General features: G+C 41.8%; 1 protein-coding gene across 2 annotated transcripts in view; it reads right to left on the bottom strand.

The window, feature by feature from the left end:
* Window positions 1-14,256, bottom strand: part of LOC307023318 (uncharacterized protein) — a 51,575-nt gene extending 37,319 nt beyond the window's left edge. For both annotated transcript variants that reach the window (XM_079656526.1, XM_079656525.1), the window contains exons 1-3: window positions 14,133-14,256; window positions 3,350-3,430; window positions 3,031-3,218 (exon numbers count right to left, since the gene is read on the bottom strand). In XM_079656526.1, the coding sequence (XP_079512652.1) occupies window positions 3,031-3,218; window positions 3,350-3,430; window positions 14,133-14,196 (333 nt within the window). In that variant the 5' untranslated portion in view covers window positions 14,197-14,256. The remainder of the gene's footprint in view (window positions 1-3,030; window positions 3,219-3,349; window positions 3,431-14,132) is intronic.
* Between the last annotated feature and the right edge of the window lie 7,920 nt (window positions 14,257-22,176).

Below are 22,176 nucleotides of genomic sequence, written 5' to 3'. Positions count from 1 at the left end.
GCCATCCCGTTTGCTTTTAAGCCTTGTGACTTCCACTACTTTACCTCCTTTTAATTCACTTTCAATATCTTCCACTGACATGTCCAATGGTACTCCTGAAATTACTCCTCTCAGTTTTGCCATTGCTCCTGGTACATGCGCCTTCATTTTCTCCCCATTCAGTGAGTTCATTCCCAGAATCTTTTCCTGCTGCTGTTTGTTATTGGCATGTATCAAAACCCGCTTGTTGTTCATGAATTTAGCAAATTTAATTTTTCCAATCTCTTTTTCAATTGCTTTGGTAAGTTTAATCGGGTGGTAATGCCCACCATCCTGATTGAATTATATTACAACTTTCCACTCGTGTTCTAGTTCTTTATCCAACATTGCTTGGCTGACACTTTGACTGATTTTTGATTTTTTGCTTTGATTAACCTTGTCGGCTTCACCCGACCAATCCGACCACCTTCTAGCTCTTTCTGAACTATCTGTTTCTTTCAAAGATCTTTTCTTCCTCGCAGCTTTGGATATCATCCATTCCATATCGTCTCTTTGGCTACCATCTGAGCTGATTGACATGATGAAGCACTCAATGTACAGTTTATGCAAATCCGCCAAAAAATAACAGTCCAATGCTACCGTTTCTGTATGTATCCGAGTTTTCCGATTCTCTCTGAGCTTTCTGTCACGCGTCTCCGACTTCACTTCCACTTCCGGGTTGTCGAATCCTCAGTCCAGCTGTCCGAGCAATCGAGTGAATGTCGTCGCAACCAGTCTTGGAGCATTATCGCCTATGACATCACTTACGCGACCCAGAATGCATTTGGGATTTGTAGTCTTTCTCGTTGCGTATTTTTCATAGTCTTATATTTCAACAGTTTTACGACAAACTGTGACTTTTTTATTTTTTTTTTACATGGAAATGATTGTTTAAGATTGACAAACATCATATGTGTCATTCGTGGCACAATTCAAACGGGATCAAAAGGTAACTTTTCTCTCTCCATTGACTTCAATGTATAATTTTCCGCTTCCGGGGTCCCATGGAGGCTCCCGGAAGGGGAGGGACTTCGCCTCTCTATTGATTTCAGTAGCCACTTGTCTGGAAATACCGAAGACTAGAAACGGTTTTGAAAACTTTTGTCACTTAGTGATCGTCTTCTCAATAGAACATCTTTGATAATGTCTTCTGGCCAATCAGAATCACGATAACGGCGTGGTGTTGTTGCAGGAAGTCCAGACGGAGAATACTTTTGATAGAAATCAACACGTAATGAACTAAGACCCCACGGTTTGATGATTGATAGGTGTGTGGGCTGTCTTTCATTTTGACACACAGAAAAATGGGGGCTATCCACATCGACCCTTATCCACAAAGTAAAGTCATTCACACAGCCTCTTCTCTCTGTGAGGAGCAGCAGGTTCAGCTTTCAGAACAAAGTAAAAAAAAACTAAAATGGCATTCATTTTTTAAAATATGTCGTGGATTAATAGATTTGTTTATTTTTCTTCTCAAGAGAGTACCAGAATGTGTATTTTATGTTAGTATTTCAAAAAATCTCCTGGGGGAGAATCCCCCCAGACCCCCCTGCAGGGGTTGGGTTTTCAGCATGTCAACTCTTTCACCTGTGGGGAAATTGGAGGATTGGCTCCAGGTCGCCCTTTTTATTTACTACAAGACAAATGTGCCTTTTTTTCTTCTTACAGTTAAATTTGGATTGAGTCAGGGAAATAATCTAAACCTCACGCGTGGCATTTCACTGTCAAGTGAATTACATTGCAAATACTGACTTGAGCCACACCACTGTATGGGTTAGCCCTACCATAGATTACCCAACAAAAATACTCTGACGCCGCCACTGTTTGCGGTCTACAATGACAGAGAAGAGCCTGTCAAGTTTGGCTGTACTCAGCATTGAATCAAAACGTACCATAGCTTTAAATCTTAATAAGTTTGTGAGGCGTTTTGCTGAACAAGATGGTAATCGCCACATTCAGCTGTTATAGGCATGCCAACTTGATGCTCTGCTCACGGATGACTCGATGAGCATAAAAAACTGTTAACATGATGACCTTACGTGTAACCACTTTGATTTAACTAGGCCAGTAGGTAAGGACTTTCCACTGGATCATAACTGCAGCGATGTATATGTTTTAGCTAAATACACGTTTTTTTAACCCTAATTGATGCAGTTAGTCACTTCTTTAATGTTTGTTCTTTCTGATGTAAAGTCAAAGTTGTAAGTGTTTGCAATGAAGTTGTGTGGCGCTGAACTGTTCTTTTGATTATTTTGATTTATGATAGTAATTACTTGTCTTTCAAATTTGAAGGAGGGTGAGCAAGCATCTTGAGGAACATTCCTCATTAACTCCTCCAAAAATATAGTTTAAATAAATAATAACACTGAATATGTGAATCATAACAGTGATTGACAGCTGATAGGAATAATATGATTGTTAATATTATCATATTCATACAGACACACATCGATGAGACAGTTAATTAATGTACTTATTGCAGCAGTCTGCCTAGATTTGGTACCCCTGCTGGTCTAAGAGTGAAACCAACTAATTCAATCAAAATTCATTAAATTATGTCTGCCACCTTATATATTTATGGCTTTACTGATGGGCCACAATAATGTCACCTAATGATATTGAGTTAAAATATAAATATTGTGGCTTTCCAAGTTAACATTGATTGATATGACTGCGATTAAATCAGTATATACTTCTGCCAGGGGATGCCACCCCTGAAATGCTCCTGCCACCCTCTTGCCACCCCATGAATATTTTTCTAGATCCTCCCCTGGTTTAACTTAGGTTTATTCAAGCCTTCTTACCTAGTTTATCTGAGGTTGTGTCATACCTGGTTCAACTGAGGTTTAAATGAAACTTGACTGAACTTAGGTTCAACTGAAGTTGAACTGAAGTTTAACTTAGGTTTAACAGAACCTTGTTTATCTGAGGTTATGTCATACCTGGTTTAACTGAGTTTAACTTTGGTTTAAGGTTACACAGTCCAGTATAAAGAGGTCAGCTGGTTCTCACCAGAGAAACAGGAAGTGATGCAGCGTTACGACCTTTGATCCAACCCTGCTCAGTGGTTACTTGGGTAGTTACTGTGGTTACAATCACATCCTGTTCCTGCTGCTGCTCCCCTGTGTCCTCCCCTTCCTCGTCCTCCGTTTCGATGAACCGCTCACTGAACTTGTCCAGGTCCTCGATGCTGGTGTTACCTGAACGCAACACAGCAACACCTCCTTTAAAATCTTAAATTTGCATCATATTTTAGCAAACATCTAAAACAATCTTTCGCTATTTGTGTGTCACATGATAAATGTTATTTGGTGGAAATGATGTGACTTACTGTAGAAGCTGTACTCGAATGTGACGTTGTAGTCCTCGTAGTCTGGAGCTGCAGTTAAGTCGTAATACTGCGCCTCGGACACTGAAAACACAAGCAGCCATGTTAACACACAGCAAAAACACCTCAGAAAGTGTCTTTGTGCTAAGCTAGGCTAACAGATTCCCCCTGGACTTTGACTGTGCTTCCAGTGTTAATGCTAAGCTAAGCTAAGAGTGTCATTGACACACAGACATGAAACTGACACCAGAAACATCCGACAGCGAGGTTTATTAAACCTTCCATTGAAGGTGTGTCTCATATGGTCTTCTTTTTCATGTTTCCCCTCTGCGTTCAGCCTTCCACCATCTGTCTTTAATAGACAAGTTGTGCATCCCGAGCTGCCAAAGGAAACTCAACATATAATAATAATAGTAATAATAATAATAATATGTGATAGATCAGGGAGGTCAGAGTTAGTATCAGAGTATAACATAATTTCCTTAATGAACTCACAGCTGTGTGAAGCATCACGGGTAATAAAACATGTTTCATTGTTAGCAGTCTGAACTTTATTCTGATCTAAAGGTTTGGATTGATCAATGAAGACCATGTGGGATGATAATGGTAAAATACACAGCTGGATTGTGGAGTGATGTTCCAGCTGTGATGCTGCAGAACAAAACATCTCAGTACATCTCTTCACATGGTTTCTGAGTAAAAGTAACTTAAGTACAATACTTTAAATACAGTACTCTTCCTTAACTTCAATACAGTACTTCAAATACAGTACTCTTATTTGACTTCAATACAGTACTTTAAATACAGTACTTGTACTTTACTTCAATACAGTACTTTAAATACAGGCAGAGCCGGCCCGACCCATTAAGCGACATAAGCGGCCACTTAGGGCCCTGCAGCCACTAAGGGGCCCCCTAGCAAAAAATAAATAAAAAATCTCAGTATACCGTCGAAGTGATAAGTATGTTTAATTAATTTTGTTAATATGCCTAGATTGCCTACTCTCAAAGTCATGTATTATATTATTGATTCAATAATATAATACATTAACCGTGCTTTACCTGCACCTCATCATGACACAAGAGAGGACGGCAGGATTGTAATTTCCCGTGTTCAGTGAATGCAACAGAGGCAAGACACCAGGCCAACCAGAAAGTTGAATGGAAATAAACATCTGTCTTATTGGCTGACAGGTACCTATCCTGTGAGCTGTGACAATGTTTAAAATAAACTGTCAGTCGGACTCCGAGTTTTTGAAGATGGACATAAGAAAAACAATTCTTAAAAAAGATGAAAATTCTCAAGTGGTGGCTCACCATAGACTGTATATATAAATGGATGTAGTGTCCGTGACGTCACCCATAGGATTCTGCAGAGTCGCCGAGAAGCCCTTAGTAGGCAGAGTCGGCCACTAACGTTTGACAGCGACGTCAGAGTCTAATCACGCCTGCTCCAAATAAGGGCAAAGAGGCGGAGCCGAGGCGGGACCTGCTGCCTCCGAACTGGAAGTAAACAGAGCTAGCTCAGGCTAAGAAGCTAAGCTAACATGAAATACATGCATACCAAGTTACTGCTAACAGTGTAGTTCCCCTATATAAACGTTACATTCATAATCAAATGAGACAATCTGCAAGAGAATTAGCTATATTTTGTTATTCTTAATGCTTGTCATTCACACGTTAAGAAAAGAAGTACCAATACAGAACAATTGTGGCAATGTTCAGCTTAATAAGCCTTGTTCAACATAATTTATTTAGCTAATACTACAGCAGGTGAACCAAGTCTGCGTTTCGCTGCATTCCTTGATCTCCAGTTATAACGACGGACTCCATTGCCCGGACCTAACGGAGCTGCAGTGGGCTAGCTCCGGGACGCCGGCTGGAGCTAGCCCCCTGCGGCTCCGTTAGCTCCGGCGGCCACTACTGGGATAATTGGGTCCCCTATTAACATTTGCTCCCGTTTAGCATTATGGGCGTCAAAGCCATTGACTATAAAAGTCTTACCCAAGGCTGAATCATAAACTAAAATGTATATGTATGTATAAAGGGTTATGTCCTTAGCAGTGCTTGAATTGGAATAAAAAAGGTGCCAGTACTCTAAATCAGCAACAAGTATTTGGCACAAAGTCATAGTATATCCTATAATGCTGGTGGGTTTGTCTCTTTACTGTATATTTTAGAAAGGCTCACTGTACTTAAACAAAATGACTCAGGGTGCATCTGAGATTAGAGGGGGTGCAGTGGTAAAGTGCTATTTTTATAAGTGGGGAGTGGACCTGAAACCCTCTAGTCTAGGGGGGTCCGGGGGCATGCTCCCACCGGGAACATTTTAAATATTGAAGTTAGATGCATCAATCTGGTGCACTTTGAGAGCAAAATGAAGAGATATATGGATACCTCTCAACATCCATAATGAAACAACTGTAAACAGATTTACTTTTTCTTTATGGATATAAAAGAAAGTAAAGCTTGACTCCTACTGGCTGGTTAAATGACTCCTCGTCCCTAAGGCCACTACCAGTTTTTTGTGCCATTTTGCTGGATTTATTTGTCAATAGCGTTGCTGCACAAAGTGATAGCCCTCTAGTTTAAATCTACTACCCAAAAAGAAACATATGGAGATGGGTTACTATTTAAAAAAAAATGTAAATCTATTTGGGAACAGTGGGGCCGGGCCTCAAATCCTATAGGGGGGTCCGGGGGCATGCTCCCCCGGTAAGATTTTTTTTTAAATGTTGGACTTAAATGCATCAATCTGGTGCATTTTGAGGGGGAAATAAAGAGACTACACCCATATGAAACAAAAATGTATACATTTAAATAATCATAAAATCATAAGTACATGGCCATAACCAATAACATACAATATCCAATATGAAAAAACATTGAAACTTGTTTATTTATTTGTTTTTGGTTCATTTATAGTTGTGAGTGTGTCTGGGCTCCTGAATCAGCCTCTCCTGTCTCCCTCCTCTCCCCCCTGCTCCTCTTTGAGGCAACAGCAAAGACTAGTTTTAGCTCTCAACAAGTTTATCTTACCTTTTTTCACCTAGTTAACATTTTGTTTGTATTATTCATGCATATTTTACTAATCACTACCCCCTCAAATGGAAATATGTGTTTACATAAATGGTGACCGAACCGTTTGAGACCCACTGAGATAACTTAAACTAAGTTAACTATCTAAAGACTCAGAGAGTAATTTACCTCACCAGAGCTGTAGTTATCAGCCTCTCAGTCTGACAGCAAAGGACTCTCCCTCCACCTTGTTGTTGAAACAGCTCCGTATATCCGTTAGCGCAGCTAGCTAGCACCAGATGCTAACAACAATACACGTAACCGGTGCGCGCGCTTTCTCGCTCGCTCGCGCCACACATACACCAACACACACCCTCCCGAGCTTGAATGACACACAGAGACCAATGGAGGGCATTAGTATGATCTGTATGAAAGTGGCAATGTCGGCAGGCCACGTCATGTAGACAGCCAGTCACCCTCTGTGAGGCAGAGTCAGACCCACATTTGCGCTGCGTTGCGTTTACAATATATACGTATATTGCCGGCGGCTGAGTACCGGCATTTTACTGAGTACCGCCACCTTGCCGGTACTCAGTAAGAAGTGCCGGTACCACATGGGTAAAAATCAGAAGTGCCGGTACTGCGTACCGGTGAGTACCGGCCCAATTCAAGCACTGGTCCTTAGCTGGCTAATAAGTAACAAGCTAAGCTACCAAGCACACAAACACCTGCGAAAGGGATTAACATGTATAATATTATCATTTTAGACTTCTTGGAAGTTCTGTTAGTACATTCAAGCGCACAGCACGACATTTTAATTGTCTGGTATTTGTGACAATATTCCCTAAAAGGAACAATCACCACGAACACGGCTAAAGCTAAAGGGTCAAGTACAGTACTATGACTAACTAACGTTGTAGCCTCTATGGTTGTAGCCTAGCAGAGTGGACAAGTTGCTGTTAGCTGACAGTGAGGCATGTACATGTCCATCAAAGTGACCACGCCCTAATTTATGCAAAAACTTTAAGACGGGTGTGTTAGAAAACAATTCACTCACAGATTCATAATCATGAAGGTGGAATCTAACTATATTGATAATAATATTTATTGCATCCATGGGTAGAAACATGTTTTTTTCTGCTGTAAAGTTGGGAATTTTAACAATGGGGGTCTATGGAAATTGCTCCTTTCTGCAGTCAGTCCCTAGCGGCCCATGTATGAACTGCAGTGTGTTGCACTTCCGTATTGGCGTCCCGGCTGTTCCCCAGAGTTTGCCGCTTGTGGCTCACACAACAACCCCAGAGCCACCACTTGAGCCAGGTAAACAAGGTATGTAAATGTTAGTAAACTTCCAAGTTATGCGAACATGTAAGCAAAGCATAAATTACAGCTGCGTTGACGTTACTTTGAATCGCGGGGGTAAGCTAAACCGTTAACAAATAGTTATAGCTAGCCAGATATATTAAATAAACACTTTGTCATACAATCTAAATGTAATGTTTTTTAGCGTTACCTGGTGATTTAAAAGAAAGCTCTCTGGGAAATGTTGACTTACTTTTCGACATGAAGCTAGAAGCTACCTTACAGTACACCGTTGATCCGGAGTCCTGTCAGTTAAAGTGTGTAAACCTAGCACTGAAATATATGGATGTTATGTGATAGTATTTCTGAGAAAAAGTCAGCTGAAATTTGGCATAGTTGCCACTGCTTTACGTGTCAACAGCATGTTTTAACGTATTTGCAGCAGTAAATGTGGCTGTTTGGCCACTGACGTTGCCATAACAACACCTGAATTTAAATGTGCAACCTCTTTTTGTGACAGATTTTTGCAAGAAATTATAATTCTCCAGAATGATATTCCTATTGACAGCAAGTTTCTATGTGAACATTATGAGATGGACAGCCAGAGAAAATAAATGAAAAACAGTTACGAAATACGATATGACAAAACAAGAATACAGTGATTTGTAAAATATCCATAAAGAAAAATCGGTTTACTGTTCTGTTTCATATGGGTGTTGAGAGATGTATCCATAGATTTCTTAATGTTGCTCTCAAAGTGCACCAGATTGATGCTTTTAACTTCAATATTTAAAAAAAAATCTTACCGGGGGAGCATGCCCCCGGACCCCCTTAGAGGAGGTGAGGACCCCCCTAGACCTAGAGGATGTTAGGTCCACGGTGTTTACATGCTTATTTATACAATATGTGTGCTTATGCTAACATCATAAGACAAAAGTTGGTTCCGTGTTGTGTGTAGTGAGAACGTGCTAGAGTGACGGGGGCCCCCAAGCCAAAGCTCGCTTAGGGCCCCCAAAAGTCTAGGGCCGGCCCTGAATACAGGACTCTTACTTTACTTCAATACAAACTGACCTAACATTACAAGCTTCTTAAAGAAAATGGGTTGTTTTAACTCAAACATTTCCATCCATCCATCTTCTCCCGCTTATCCGTGGTCGGATCGCGGGGGTAGCAGTTCCAGCTGAGAGCCCCAAACTTTCCTTTCCCCGGCCACATCAACCAGCTCTGACTGGGGGATCCCAAGGTGCTCCCAGGCCAGCGAAGAGATATCATCCCTCCACCTGGTCCTAGGTCTACCCCTTGGTCTCTTCCCAGCTGGACGTGCATGGAACACCTCCCTAGGGAGGCGCCCAGGTGGCATCCTTACTAGGTGCCCGAACCACCTCAACTGGCTCCTTTCGATGCGAAGGAGGAGCGGTTCAACTCCGAGTCCCTGCCGGATGACTGAACTTCTCACCTTATCCCTAAGGGAGAGGCCAGCCACCCTGCGGAGAAAACCCATCTCGGCCGCTTGTATCCGCGATCTCGTTCTTTCGGTCATTTCTTCATGAAAATGCCCCGGTAGACAGAAAGCTTTACCTTCTGGCTCAGCTCTCTTTTCGTCACAACGGTGCGGTAAAGCGACTGCAGTACCGCTCCCGCTGCTCCGATTCTCCGGCCCATCTCATGCTCCATTGTTCCCTCACTCGAGAACAAGACCCCAAGATACTTGAACTCCTTCACTTGGGGTAAGGACTCATTCCCTACTTGGAGCGGACAGTACATCGGTTTCCTGCTGAGAACCATGGCCTCAGCCGCTTCACACTCGGTTGCGAACAAATCCAGTGAGTGCTGAAGGTCGCAGACCGATGAAGCCATTAGAACCACATCATCTGCAAAAAGCAGTGGTGCAATCCTTAGTCCACCGAACTGCAGACCCATCCCCCACGACTGCGCCTCAAAATCCTATCCATATATATTACAAACAGGATTGGTGACAAAGCACAACCCTGGCGGAGGCCAACGCTCACCGGAAATGGGTCCGACTTACTGCAGAGGACCTGGACACAGCTCTCGCTTTGGGAGTACAGAGATTGGATGGCCCTGAGTAGAGACCCCCTCACTCCCTGGGAACCCGGTCATACGCCTTCTCCAAGTCTACAGAACGCATGTAGACCGGATAAGCGTACTCCCAGGCGCCCTCCAGGATCCTTGCGAGAGTAAAATGCTGGTCCGTCGTTCCACGACAAGGACGGACTCCGCATTGTTCCTCCTCAATCTGAGGTTCGACAATCGGCCTGACCCTCCTTTCGGGTACCTTAGAGTAAACTTTCCCGGTGAGGCTGAGTTGTGTGATGCCTCTGTAATTGGCACACACCCTCTGATCCCCCTTTTTGAAAAGGGGAACCACCACCCCGGTCTGCCACTCCCTCGGTACTGTTTCCGACTTCCACGCAACGTTGAAGAGACGTGTCAACCATGACAGTCCCTCAACACCCAGAGCCTTCAGCATTTCTGGGCGGATCTCATCCATCCCTGGGGCTTTGCCACTGTGGAGTTGTTTGACAACCTCAGTGACCTTCCCCCGGGAGATTGGTGTTGATCCCCCGTCACACTCTAGCTCTGCCTCTAGCATAGAGGGCGGAGTTGTCGGGGTCAGGAGTTCCTCAAAGTGTTCCTTCCAACGCCCTAACACTCTATCAGTTGAGGTCAACAACGACCCATCCTTACTGTAACCAGCTTTGATGGTTCGCTGCTTCCTCCTCCTGAGGTATGGGACAGTTTTCCAGGACACCTTTGGTGCCGCCCGAAAGTCCTTTTCCATGTCTTCTCCGAACTTCTCCCAAACCTGCTGCTTTGCCTCGGGCACGGCTGAGGCTGCTGCCCTTCGGGCCTGTCGGTACCTTGCAACTGCCTCGGGAGTCCCCCGGGATAACAAATCCCTGAAGGCCTCCTTCTTCAGTCGGACGGCTTCCCTGACCACCGGTGTCCACCAGGAGGTTCGAGGGTTACCGCCCCTTGAGGCACCTAAGACCTTGAGACCACAGTTCCCCGCCGCGGCTTCGGCAATAGAGGCTTTGAACACCGCCCATTCTGGTTCAATGTCCCCAACCCCCACAGGAATGCCCGAAAAGCTCCGCCGGAGGTGTGAGTTGAAGGCCTCCTGAACTTGGGCATCCTCCAGACGTTCCCAGTTCACCCGAACTACACGTTTGGGCTTACCAGGTCTGTCCAGAGGCTTCCCCCGCCACTCGACCCAACTCACCACCAGATGGTGATCAGTTGGCAACTCTGTCCCTCTCTTTACCCGAGTGTCCAAAACATACGGCTCAGGTCCGATGATACGATAACAAAATCGATCATGCACCTTCTGCCTAGGGTGCTCTGGTACCACTTACGTGTTTTTTATTTAAAGATAATACAAATATTTAAGTTAAATATACTTGATTGTCATATGTACTGTGCTAACAAAATACCTTGTTCAAAAGATATGAAAATGTTTAAGTTAACGATACTTGATCGTCAAAAAGTAAATAGAACACAATTAATAAGATTATACTTTAACTTAAAACTTAAGTTATCAAAAATGTCGATATAATCAGTTTCAAAAAACGCCTTGAGTTGTATTAACTTGTCGGGTTTTACAGTGCAGAACTTTAAATACAGTACTCTTACTTTATATCAATACAGTACTTTACTCTTACTTTACTTCAATACAGTACTTTTACTTTATAGTCCAATTGTGAGCTCATAGAGTCCTATTGTAAAAAATGTTGAGTACCCTAAAGTCCTTAGAAATGTACAGTATACAGTGGGCACGGTTGGTAGAGCTGGCAGCCCATGTTCTGGGGCTTGGACACCCCCCCGCCCCCCCTTGTAAAGTATGGGTCCCCAGCACATGCTGCTAACTTTCATTTAAAGGGAAATTTGCACAATTAATTTGCATTAATTATATCCTAGTGGACAATAGTTAAATGGCTTGGCCGATTTGGACAGTTTTTTCAGTGGTTTTGGGGATCATTGAGTATGCTGAGTCCATTTTTGACATTTTCAGTATGAAAATGCAGTTTGAACCAAGTTGTGGCAACATCTTTACTCTCTGTGGTCTGATTTTGATACATCTTGGATAGATTTGGAAGATTTAGGGGACTCTGGATCATTTCAATTTGACAGATTGCCTATATATTTGAAAAAGAATGTCCACAGTAGACATAATGTTCATCTTGTGCTCTCTATATTCAATAGTCGCAACACTACTCATGGTAGCTAAGTTCAGCCAACAGAGTACAAAGATTGCCATTTTCTGGTTTAAACTAACTGGTTTTATCCTGAAAATGTCAGAAATGGATTCAGCTTCCTTGTAATCCCCAAAACCACTTCGAAATTGTCCAAATCGGCCAAACCATTTTTTTGTACTGTTGTCCTCTATAGGCTATAATGGGTAATTCATGCTAATTTATGCAATTTATGCAAATTTACCAAATTGCCCAACATATGCAGGTTGGCATCCAGCAGTTTCTATGTGCTGGGGACCCTACTATACATTTCTAACAAAAAACTTTGGGTTACTCAACATTACCGGGTTCACACTAAAACTAGACTATTATTTAAATACAGTACTGTTACTTTACTAAAATACAGTACTTTCACTTAAAAACAGCTGCTTTTATACTTAAACTCAAACCTGCAGGTAACAACTTCCTGCTTTTTCTTCTCTGTTCCCTCCACACACACACACACACACACACACACACACACACACACACACACACACACACACACACACACACACACACACACACACACACACACACACACACACACACACACACACACACACACACACACACACACACACACACACACACACACACACACACACTGAATGGGGTCAGTCTGTGATCATCTCTCATGGTTAATCTAAAAAATTCTGATGTGTCGGCGCCTCGTTTGTGACCTTTGACCTCAGACAGCTGAACATGTTAGCATGAAGCTCTTTAACATGGGATTAAAGGCTCAGTTCACCCAAATCCCAGATTCACATCACTTCCTGTCCTGTAACATAATCCGCATTTTTGTTCTGGTCTCAAGAGATTTGGGTGAACTGACCCCCCCAAACACACTGGGGGCTGATGTGAACTATGGGGGTGGGCTGTTAATTGTTACCAAACAGGAAGTGTGTCATCTTCAACAGACTGTCAATCACTGAGAGTCATCCCAACACTGCAGGGAGGATGAAATTAAAACCGGGTGAAGAGAAATTAGGGAGAATTAAAGGAACAAAGTGGGGGAGAGTAAAAGGAAGTTAAGAAAATAAGAGCGTGGGGGGGCCGTAACATGTGGGGGCGTTTGTTGGCAGATTCACATGACTCTCAGGAACACTTTACAGAAAGCAGCTGTGCATCAAAGCTGAGCCCAAACAGAGACAATGACGTTTCCTACAGAGGACAGGAAGGAAGGAGAGCAGGAAACACTTCCTCTCCTTTCCTCTACTTCCAGGTTCTTTCTGAGCCTTGGTTGATTTTAAATTACATTTCAATATTAGTATCCGTGCTGCTAGACAAATCTGCTAAATATCCTCTTCTGTGACATTTATGATCTAGTTCCCGACAAAAAATCCCCATTCAATAAATAACAAAGTAAACAACTCACCATCAACTCATTAAAGTAAGCTGACCAGATTCAACGGCTTTCATCATATTTAATTGATTGATGATCATTTATTTGACCATTTATCAAATTTGTGAGAATTTTCTTCTTGGACAGCAAGGTTCACGTCCCGTTTAAAACAAACAGCATAGATTCATTTTGACTTTACCCCTAATGAAGCTCATTTAACCCAAACAACAATCTAAACGTGTCACTTCTAAACTAATCAAACCGTGTTATTGCATAAACCTAGAGAAGTTATTTGGTTTCATATGAAAAATTCAGCATTCTAGCAGTTTCCCTCTGATCCCATGCTAAGCTAACTAGATCACTTTAAACTGTTAAGCCCGGAGCCTGTTTTACAGGTTTCAGGTTCGAAAATGACATTCCCAGAACAAATGACTATATATTCCCTTCTAAAAGGGGTAAATTAATAATCTTTTTTCTCAAAGCAATGATAAACCTGTGAGTTGGATGTAGAATTTTAATTTTATTTTTAACTAATCCAACAGTAAACATTAGCTTCAAATGTATAATAATATAGTAAGAGAGAAAAAGGTGGGGGGGCTCCATGGCCACCAGTCTGAGGGGCTACACATGTCATGTTACAGTTAAACTGTAAAATACATTCACCATAACTCTCTCACACAATGAGTGAACAGGACGTTGAACAGCTGCCAAACACACACAGGTCACTTGAACAAGATGTCAAACAGAGTTACACACGCACGCACGCACGCACGCACACACGCACACACGCACACACACACACACACACACACACACACACACACACACACACACACACACACACACACACACACACACAGAGGACTCACCAGCAGTCAGTAGGATGAGTGAGGCTCCGCTCAGATAAACAGACAGCAGACTCACACTGCACATGATCAATACAGAGAGACAAAGAGAGGGAGAACTGATGGCTGATCGACTGAGACCTGAATGAACACACAGAGGGGGAGAAAAGGGGAGGAGAGAGGGAGGAGGAGAGAGGGAGAGGAGGATTCTGGTTCTCTGTCAAGTTTGTTCCTGTTTGCCAAACATGAGCAGAGACAAAGAGAGGGAAAGGAACAGACAGTGAAAAGAAAAGAAGATTAAAATGAAAAGAGAAAGAAAAAAACATTTTCTATTTTCGTACTTTGTACATGTAATTCTGCAGATGTATAACCAATGCGATAAAGTGACTTAAAGATCATGACTTTCCAACTCTGTAAAAGGGACGATCTGATGTCCTATATAAAACTACAGATAATTAACTTTGAAAATGGACATTTGGAAAGTTGTGAGTGGTATTATTAAATTATTCCACGATTTCTTTATTCACTATGGAAGAAGTTTTAAGAGTTTAGATTTACATGGATTGATTCGCTGATAAACTGATGACTGTTTTGTTGGGAAATATTCCTTTGAATGTGAGCGGACACATGTGACCTGATCATCTTAAGGTAACACTGAAAATTAACCCTTAATCCTGATGCACCAAGTTCCATTTAAAAAACAAGATATCTAAGCTTCTGACTGCAGTTAGAGAAACTAATGTGATGTAGTTTATTAATATACAAAAGATAATTAAATATCTTCCTCAGACAGGTCCAGGTGTTTTATTTTGACACTTCCTGTTAGCTTGAGTCCCAGCACACATTGTCTCCTATAGAAAAGTCCACTCCATTACAAACAGGAGTACGTGTTTAAAGAGTTAACACAGCCTGCTCTTTTTTTTTCTTTTGCACTTTTATTGTCATTACATAGTACAGGTATTATGTAACAAAATGATTTCTTTGCATTTGACCCATCCTAGTGTTAGGAGCAGCTCTTTTAAACAGTCCCTGCCCCCTCCTGTTCCTGGACCACAGCTGGATTTAAAACAATGGACTCAAAGTCTGTTTTCTATTTTCAGTCTCACAACGTCACTAAACACCAAAAAAGAAGTTCAGAGTGAGAAATGTTCAACTTTTTTACGAGTCTGTTTAGGAATCAATACTGCAGCAGGGAACTCCAGATATCATTTGTTTAGAACAGGGGTCTGTAACCCGCGGCTCCGGAGCCGCATGCGGCTCTTTAAGCCCTCTGCTCTGGCTCCCTTGAGCTTAGCCAAAAATAAGAAGGAAATACAATACAATACAAATGTAGGACTATTTATATTTTGTTGCATGGTTGAAAAAATTTCGTATCTTGTATTTTGAGGTGTTACTGTGACACATAAATGCAAATAAAAAATGGTTTTAATTAGGTCAACTAAAATATGCGTCATATCCTGCTACGGCCAGTGCCTTTTTCTTGCAGGTGAATAACCTGACCCCCGGCTCGATGAGCGAACTTGTCGTGTCCCGTCAAAAGTGTTGAGTCCAGTCATGTTTCATGTTTTTGTTTAGTCATTTTTTGTCTTGTCTCCCACTTCCTGTTTTATTTTGGTGCTCACCTTTTGTGTTTCATTCCAGGTCCCTTGACTCCCTATCCTTGTGTGTGTCTCCCGCTCTCATCAGCGTCAGCCCCGCCCCTGATTGTTTCCACCTGTGCCCAGTTAACTTTTTTTCTTTAAACTCCCCAGCCTTCCCTTGTCTTGTGTCAGTTCGTCTTGTCCTGTCTCCATGCCTGTAGTCAGCGTACCAGCGATTACTATTTCTTGTCTCAAGCCTGATTCATGCTCCCGAGTTGTTTTGTTCCTCACCCAGTGAGCGAGTTTCTTTTGTGCCTTTAGAACGTTTTTTCACCTCGTTAAGAATGTCCATCATTTTTTGTAATCCTACTGTTTGGAATAAAGTATTTTACTCATACTTTACCTCTGTCTCCCGGGTCATGCATTTGAGTCTATGGATAAATCAAAGAAAAGAAAAGTATCGGAGGAACACAGAGGATTTTATTCTGCGTGGTTGGAGTTATATGCTCACACTCAGCAAACAATGCTGGCTTACCGGTATGTTTGATATGTGGAGAGAAGTTGTCAAAGGTGCTGCAGCCTTTACGTATTGGAGGACAAACACGGAAGAGGAAGACAGCTGACGATCTTCAGTCATAATTCAATTCGTTAACTATTTCTGGGTGCAGCTATATGTTTTATTTATTTCAAAGTGGGCCCATTTTAATGTTATTTATTTTTCTTCAAATGTGCAGACTCCCCAAGTGCTGTGTTAATTTATTTTAAAGTAGGCCTATGTCTTTTTTTTGGTCACACTTTATTTTGATAGTCCATCTGTTGACACTCTATAAGTCATCAGTTGACATTCAACATCACTGTTTCAACAGACAAGTAACATGCATTCAACTAACTGCCAGTAGAATATAAGGTACATCTCAAGTGTTGATCTATAGATTTTACAAAAAGTGTCTGTTGACTGTCAACATGTTTTTTTGCAACAGGTTATTAACCAGTAGATTGTGTCAGAATCTTCTAAATTGTGACTTATAGAGTGTCAACAGATGGAATATCAAAATAAAGTGTTACCAATCAATGCAAAAAAACTGTAGTTTTTGTCTAAGATATAAAAATATATAAAATGTTATAAGCTATCAAATGTGTTTTGCGGCTCCACACCAAAAACATTGGTGGTAAAGGGGGCAAAATGGCTCTTTTGGTCCAAAAAGTTGCAGACCCCTGGTTTAGAACAAGTGAATAAAAAAATGAAAGAGGCTGTTTAATCTGGGATTTTGGATGAACCAGGAAATCCAATCCAATCCAACTTTATTCATAAAGCACTTTAAAACCTCCAGGCCAAAGTTCTGTACAGAGAAATACGAAATCACAAAGCGCAGCTCACAAAACCAAAAGCAAATAAAGTATAAAATATTTGTACTTCAAATGTTGTATCTGCGGATCTTGTATTAAGTATGTTTGTATACAATTAGATTTATCATCTTGTGACATTACATTATTTATTAATCAATGTTGTTTTTAAATGAATCTATAAATGAATAAATGCATCTTTGCAGCTCCACTTTTCTCTAATCTTCAGTCTGTTAAATAAAAGTAAAAGGCGTCTAACCGGGCCCTTCTAAATCTCTTACATCTTAATCTTTTAATCTTTTTTAGTTCATGTAGCGCAGGGAAGCTGTGGTTCAAATCCTTTAAGTCATTGAAATGTTAACATATTTTAGCCATTTTACTGAATATGTGGTACCTTTCTTTTTTACACTGCATGTGCATTAACACCAATATGAAATGGTGAGTGGGGACTTGTGCAGTATTTTCACCGTGTGCTATTAGTACTTTTACTGCAGTAAAGGATCTGAATACCTCCTATCAACTGAACTTCCTCCTCCCATTAGCAACTATTAGCATCCCTCTGGCTAGCAATTAGCATTGTGAATGATGTCCGAGCGTGCACTGTGAACAAAAGACAGCAGGAAGTCCCCTATTGATTATAATGCTAATTTGAACAGCATTAAAGCTAACAGTTATAAATAATAAACATTAATTTGTTTTATTTCATGAGCATGTGAGGAGAGCAGCTTTAATATTCCAGACTGTTGGAGACTAAAAAGCTTTAATGTGAAAATCAGTGCTGAGATAAAATCTTTTAATCTGAGATAATTAAAGTTTTTGATCTGATCTGGGGTCGGCTTTGAATCTGCTCAGAAAACATCAGGTACACTCACAGCAGGAAATTATTCATCTGAACATGTCTCCAAATAAAAAGTGTTTTTAATCTGCTTTAATCTGTCTCTGTCAGCAGATTACAGCCCGAACTGTCCTCAGGATTCCTCCGCACTCCACCATTATTACTGTCCCCAAAAAGACAAACATTCTCCAGCCTCAACGACTACCGCCCAGTAGCACTCACCTCCATCATCATGAAGTGCTTTGAGCGGTTAGTCAAAACATTCATCACCTCCTCCCTCCCTGACTCTCTGGACCCCATGCAGTTTGCCTACCGAGTATCCTGACCTTCTACAGGTGTACCATATAGAGCATCCTCACCTTCTACAGGTGCACCATAGAGAGCATCCTGACCTTCTAAAGGTGCACCAGAGAGGGCATCCTGACCTTCTACAGGTGCACCAGAGAGAGCATCCTCACCTTCTAAAGGTGCACCAGAGAGGGCATCCTGACCTTCTACAGGTGCACCAGAGAGAGCATCCTCACCTTCTACAGGTGCACCATAGAGAGCATCCTGACCTTCTAAAGGTGCACCATAGAGAGCATCCTGACCTTCTAAAGGTGCACCATAGAGAGGATCCTGACCTTCTAAAGGTGCACCATAGAGAGGATCCTGACCTTCTACAGGTGCACCATAGAGAGCATCCTGACCTTCTACAGGTGCACCATAGAGAGCATCCTGACCTTCTAAAGGTGCACCATAGAGAGCATCCTGACCTTCTACAGGTGCACCATAGAGAGGATCCTGACCTTCTACAGGTGCACCATAGAGAGGATCCTGACCTTCTACAGGTGCACCAGAGAGAGCATCCTGACCTTCTAAAGGTGCACCATAGAGAGGATCCTGAACTTCTACAGGTGCACCATAGAGAGGATCCTGACCTTCTACAGGTGCACCATAGAGAGCATCCTGACCTTCTAAAGGTGCACCATAGAGAGGATCCTGAACTTCTACAGGTGCACCATAGAGAGGATCCTAACCTTCTACGGGTGCTCCATAGAGAGGATCCTGACCTTCTACAGGTGCACCATAGAGAGGATCCTGACCTTCTACAGGTGCACCATAGAGAGGATCCTGACCTTCTACAGGTGCACCATAGAGAGGATCCTGACCTTCTACAGGTGCACCATAGAGAGCATCCTGACCTTCTACAGGTGCACCATAGAGAGCATCCTGACCTTCTACAGGTGCACCATAGAGAGGATCCTGACCTTCTACAGGTGCACCAGAGAGGGCATCCTGACCTTCTACAGGTGCACCAGAGAGAGCATCCTCACCTTCTAAAGGTGCACCAGAGAGGGCATCCTGACCTTCTACAGGTGCACCAGAGAGAGCATCCTCACCTTCTACAGGTGCACCATAGAGAGCATCCTGACCTTCTAAAGGTGCACCATAGAGAGCATCCTGACCTTCTAAAGGTGCACCATAGAGAGGATCCTGACCTTCTAAAGGTGCACCATAGAGAGGATCCTGACCTTCTACAGGTGCACCCTAGAGAGGATCCTGACCTTCTACAGGTGCACCATAGAGAGGATCCTGAACTTCTACAGGTGCACCATAGAGAGGATCCTGAACTTCTACAGGTGCACCATAGAGAGGATCCTAACCTTCTATGGGTGCTCCATAGAGAGGATCCTGACCTTCTACAGGTGCACCATAGAGAGGATCCTGACCTTCTACAGGTGCACCATAGAGAGGATCCTGACCTTCTACAGGTGCACCATAGAGAGGATCCTGACCTTCTACAGGTGCACCATAGAGAGCATCCTGACCTTCTACAGGTGCACCATAGAGAGCATCCTGACCTTCTACAGGTGCACCATAGAGAGGATCCTGACCTTCTACAGGTGCACCATAGAGAGCATCCTGACCTTCTACAGGTGCAGCATAGAGAGGATCCTGACCTTCTACAGGTGCACCATAGAGAGGATCCTGACCTTCTACAGGTGCACCATAGAGAGGATCCTGACCTTCTACAGGTGCACCATAGAGAGCATCCTGACCTTCTACAGATGCACCATAGAGAGCATCCTGACCTTCTACAGGTGCACCATAGAGAGCATCTATTCTATATTCTATTTACGTGCATATAGACTTCTATATTTTACTTGTATTTTTGTATTTTATTATATAACTATGTTGTTGCATTGTTGGAGGAGCTCGGGTCATAAGATTTCCATTGCCATTTCTAGCTTATGTGCATAAGACAATAAAACCTTTGAATCTTGAATTTAATTGGTGAAATACCATTAGATTCATTGATCCCATGCAGGGAAATACAGTGGAGGAAATAAGTATTTGGTCCCTTGCAGATTTTGTAAGTTTGTCCACTTAAAAAGAAATGAACGGTCTAATGGTAGGTTTATTTGAACAGTGAGAGTAAGAATATCAAAAAGAAAATCCAGAAAATGACATTATATAAAATATAAAAATGTATTTGCATTTAACTGTGGGAAATAAGTATTTGATGCCCTTGCAATCAACAGGAATTCTGGCTCCCACAGACGGGTTACATAATTCCTCTTCCTTTAAGAAAGTACTCCTAATATCAACTTGTTACCTGTATAAAACACCTGTCCACAGATTCAATCAATCAGATTCCAACCTCTCCACCATGGGCCAGACTAAAGAGCTGTTTAAGACCATCTTTTTCTGTCGGTTTGGTGTAACAGATATCAAAACAATATATGTGTGGATAACAAAATACATCCGTCATAAACTAAACCGGAAACAGCAGTATAATTCATTGTGTTAACACTAAACTTGACAGTTTTTTAACCCGCACCATCTCGTGGTTAAAGCACGTTATTACACGTTTAAAGTCATTGCAATGCAGGTAATCTTTGCTGCATGTTTTGTTAAATATGTTATATTTTATGACATTTTTTTTAAATATTAAGAGTACATACAAAATAGGGGGAAAGAGGTCAATGATAGAAATATTGAATAGAAAATATCAAGAGGATACTGTAAGTGATCTTTACAATAAAAAAGTTTAGTGCAGGACGTCCAAGATATTAATAGGAGGATGTGCAAAACAGGCAAACGAATTAACCTTTATTAAAACATTAAAAAATACTTTAGGTTAAGGTCTTCTTTTAAATAAGAAAAACGTTTTGGGGGTATCTACAGATAAATATTAAGCCTGAAAAAGTACTTAACGTGTAGTATATTGCATAGTTCGTTTTGGGACTTGACAATCAACTTCCCTGCAATGTTAACTCAAGCACTTATTTTAACTTATACTATACATATTAATTATACTCTTATAAGATGTAGGTAGATAGTATAAGAAATGTGCAGAATATGACAGTTTAATGGTGGAGGTACACCAGAGTCCTGCATAGGTCGGATTATCAAGACCCGTTTCCGCCCCGCGACGTGCAATACTGAACCCGCCCATACAAATTCAATCAAACTTAGAAAATCTTGAAAGGGAGGTTCAAAATAGCCATTATGTACAGTCTTTAATTAACTATTAGTAGAGAATAACGAGTAATGAATATACTTTATAGAGATCTGCAGATAAATGTTTAGTCTTCTCAAGCACCAACTATCAAATATCTCTCCTGATTGTTGGCAGTTGACAATCACCTTTCCCTGAATTTTACTCAGGTGTAACTAAAGTCTGCTTTAAGGGTTTTTTATATTTCACATCATTAATCAGAATCTGCAAAGTAACTACGTAGTGAAGTAAAAATACCAGGTTAACCTCTGAATTGTAGTGGAGTAGAATTACAAAGTAACAATAAATTGCATGTTGTACATGCTGCTGTAACGAAAACATTTCCCAACTTGGGATCAACAAATCTTAAGATGATCGATGGCTACTGCCATATTTGCAAAATTTGCCTCTGAACCTTGACAAGTGCATGTTTCAAGGCTTATCAATTACAGCCATAACCGTGGCCACACTCTGGACCTGGTTTGCTCAACTGGACTAAACCTTCACCATCTATCTGGCTCAGACCTCTTTACCTTTTGTCGTATCTGTCTGAAAGAAGTTTTAATGTAAATCTTAATGAATTTACTTCCTCTTCTGCTCCTCTCCCATACGGGGTACCCCAAGGCTCCATTCTTGGGCCGATTTTATCTTCCCTGTACCTGCTCCCCCTGGGCGCTATCATTAAGAAATATGGTGTCTCATTTCATTTTTATGCAGATGACTCGCAAATCTACATGCCCCTGAAAATAAATGACCCAAACCCTCAGCAACGTCTGTCCGACTCTCTGCAGGACATCAGAGCCTGGATGGCCTTGAACTTTTTAA

The sequence above is a fragment of the Notothenia rossii genome (genome assembly GCF_949606895.1).
Source record: "Notothenia rossii genome assembly, chromosome: 10".
Lineage (NCBI taxonomy): Eukaryota > Metazoa > Chordata > Actinopteri > Perciformes > Nototheniidae > Notothenia > Notothenia rossii.
The sequence above is the reverse complement of the archived record's forward strand: the minus strand, read 5'-3'. Positions and strand labels throughout refer to the sequence as shown.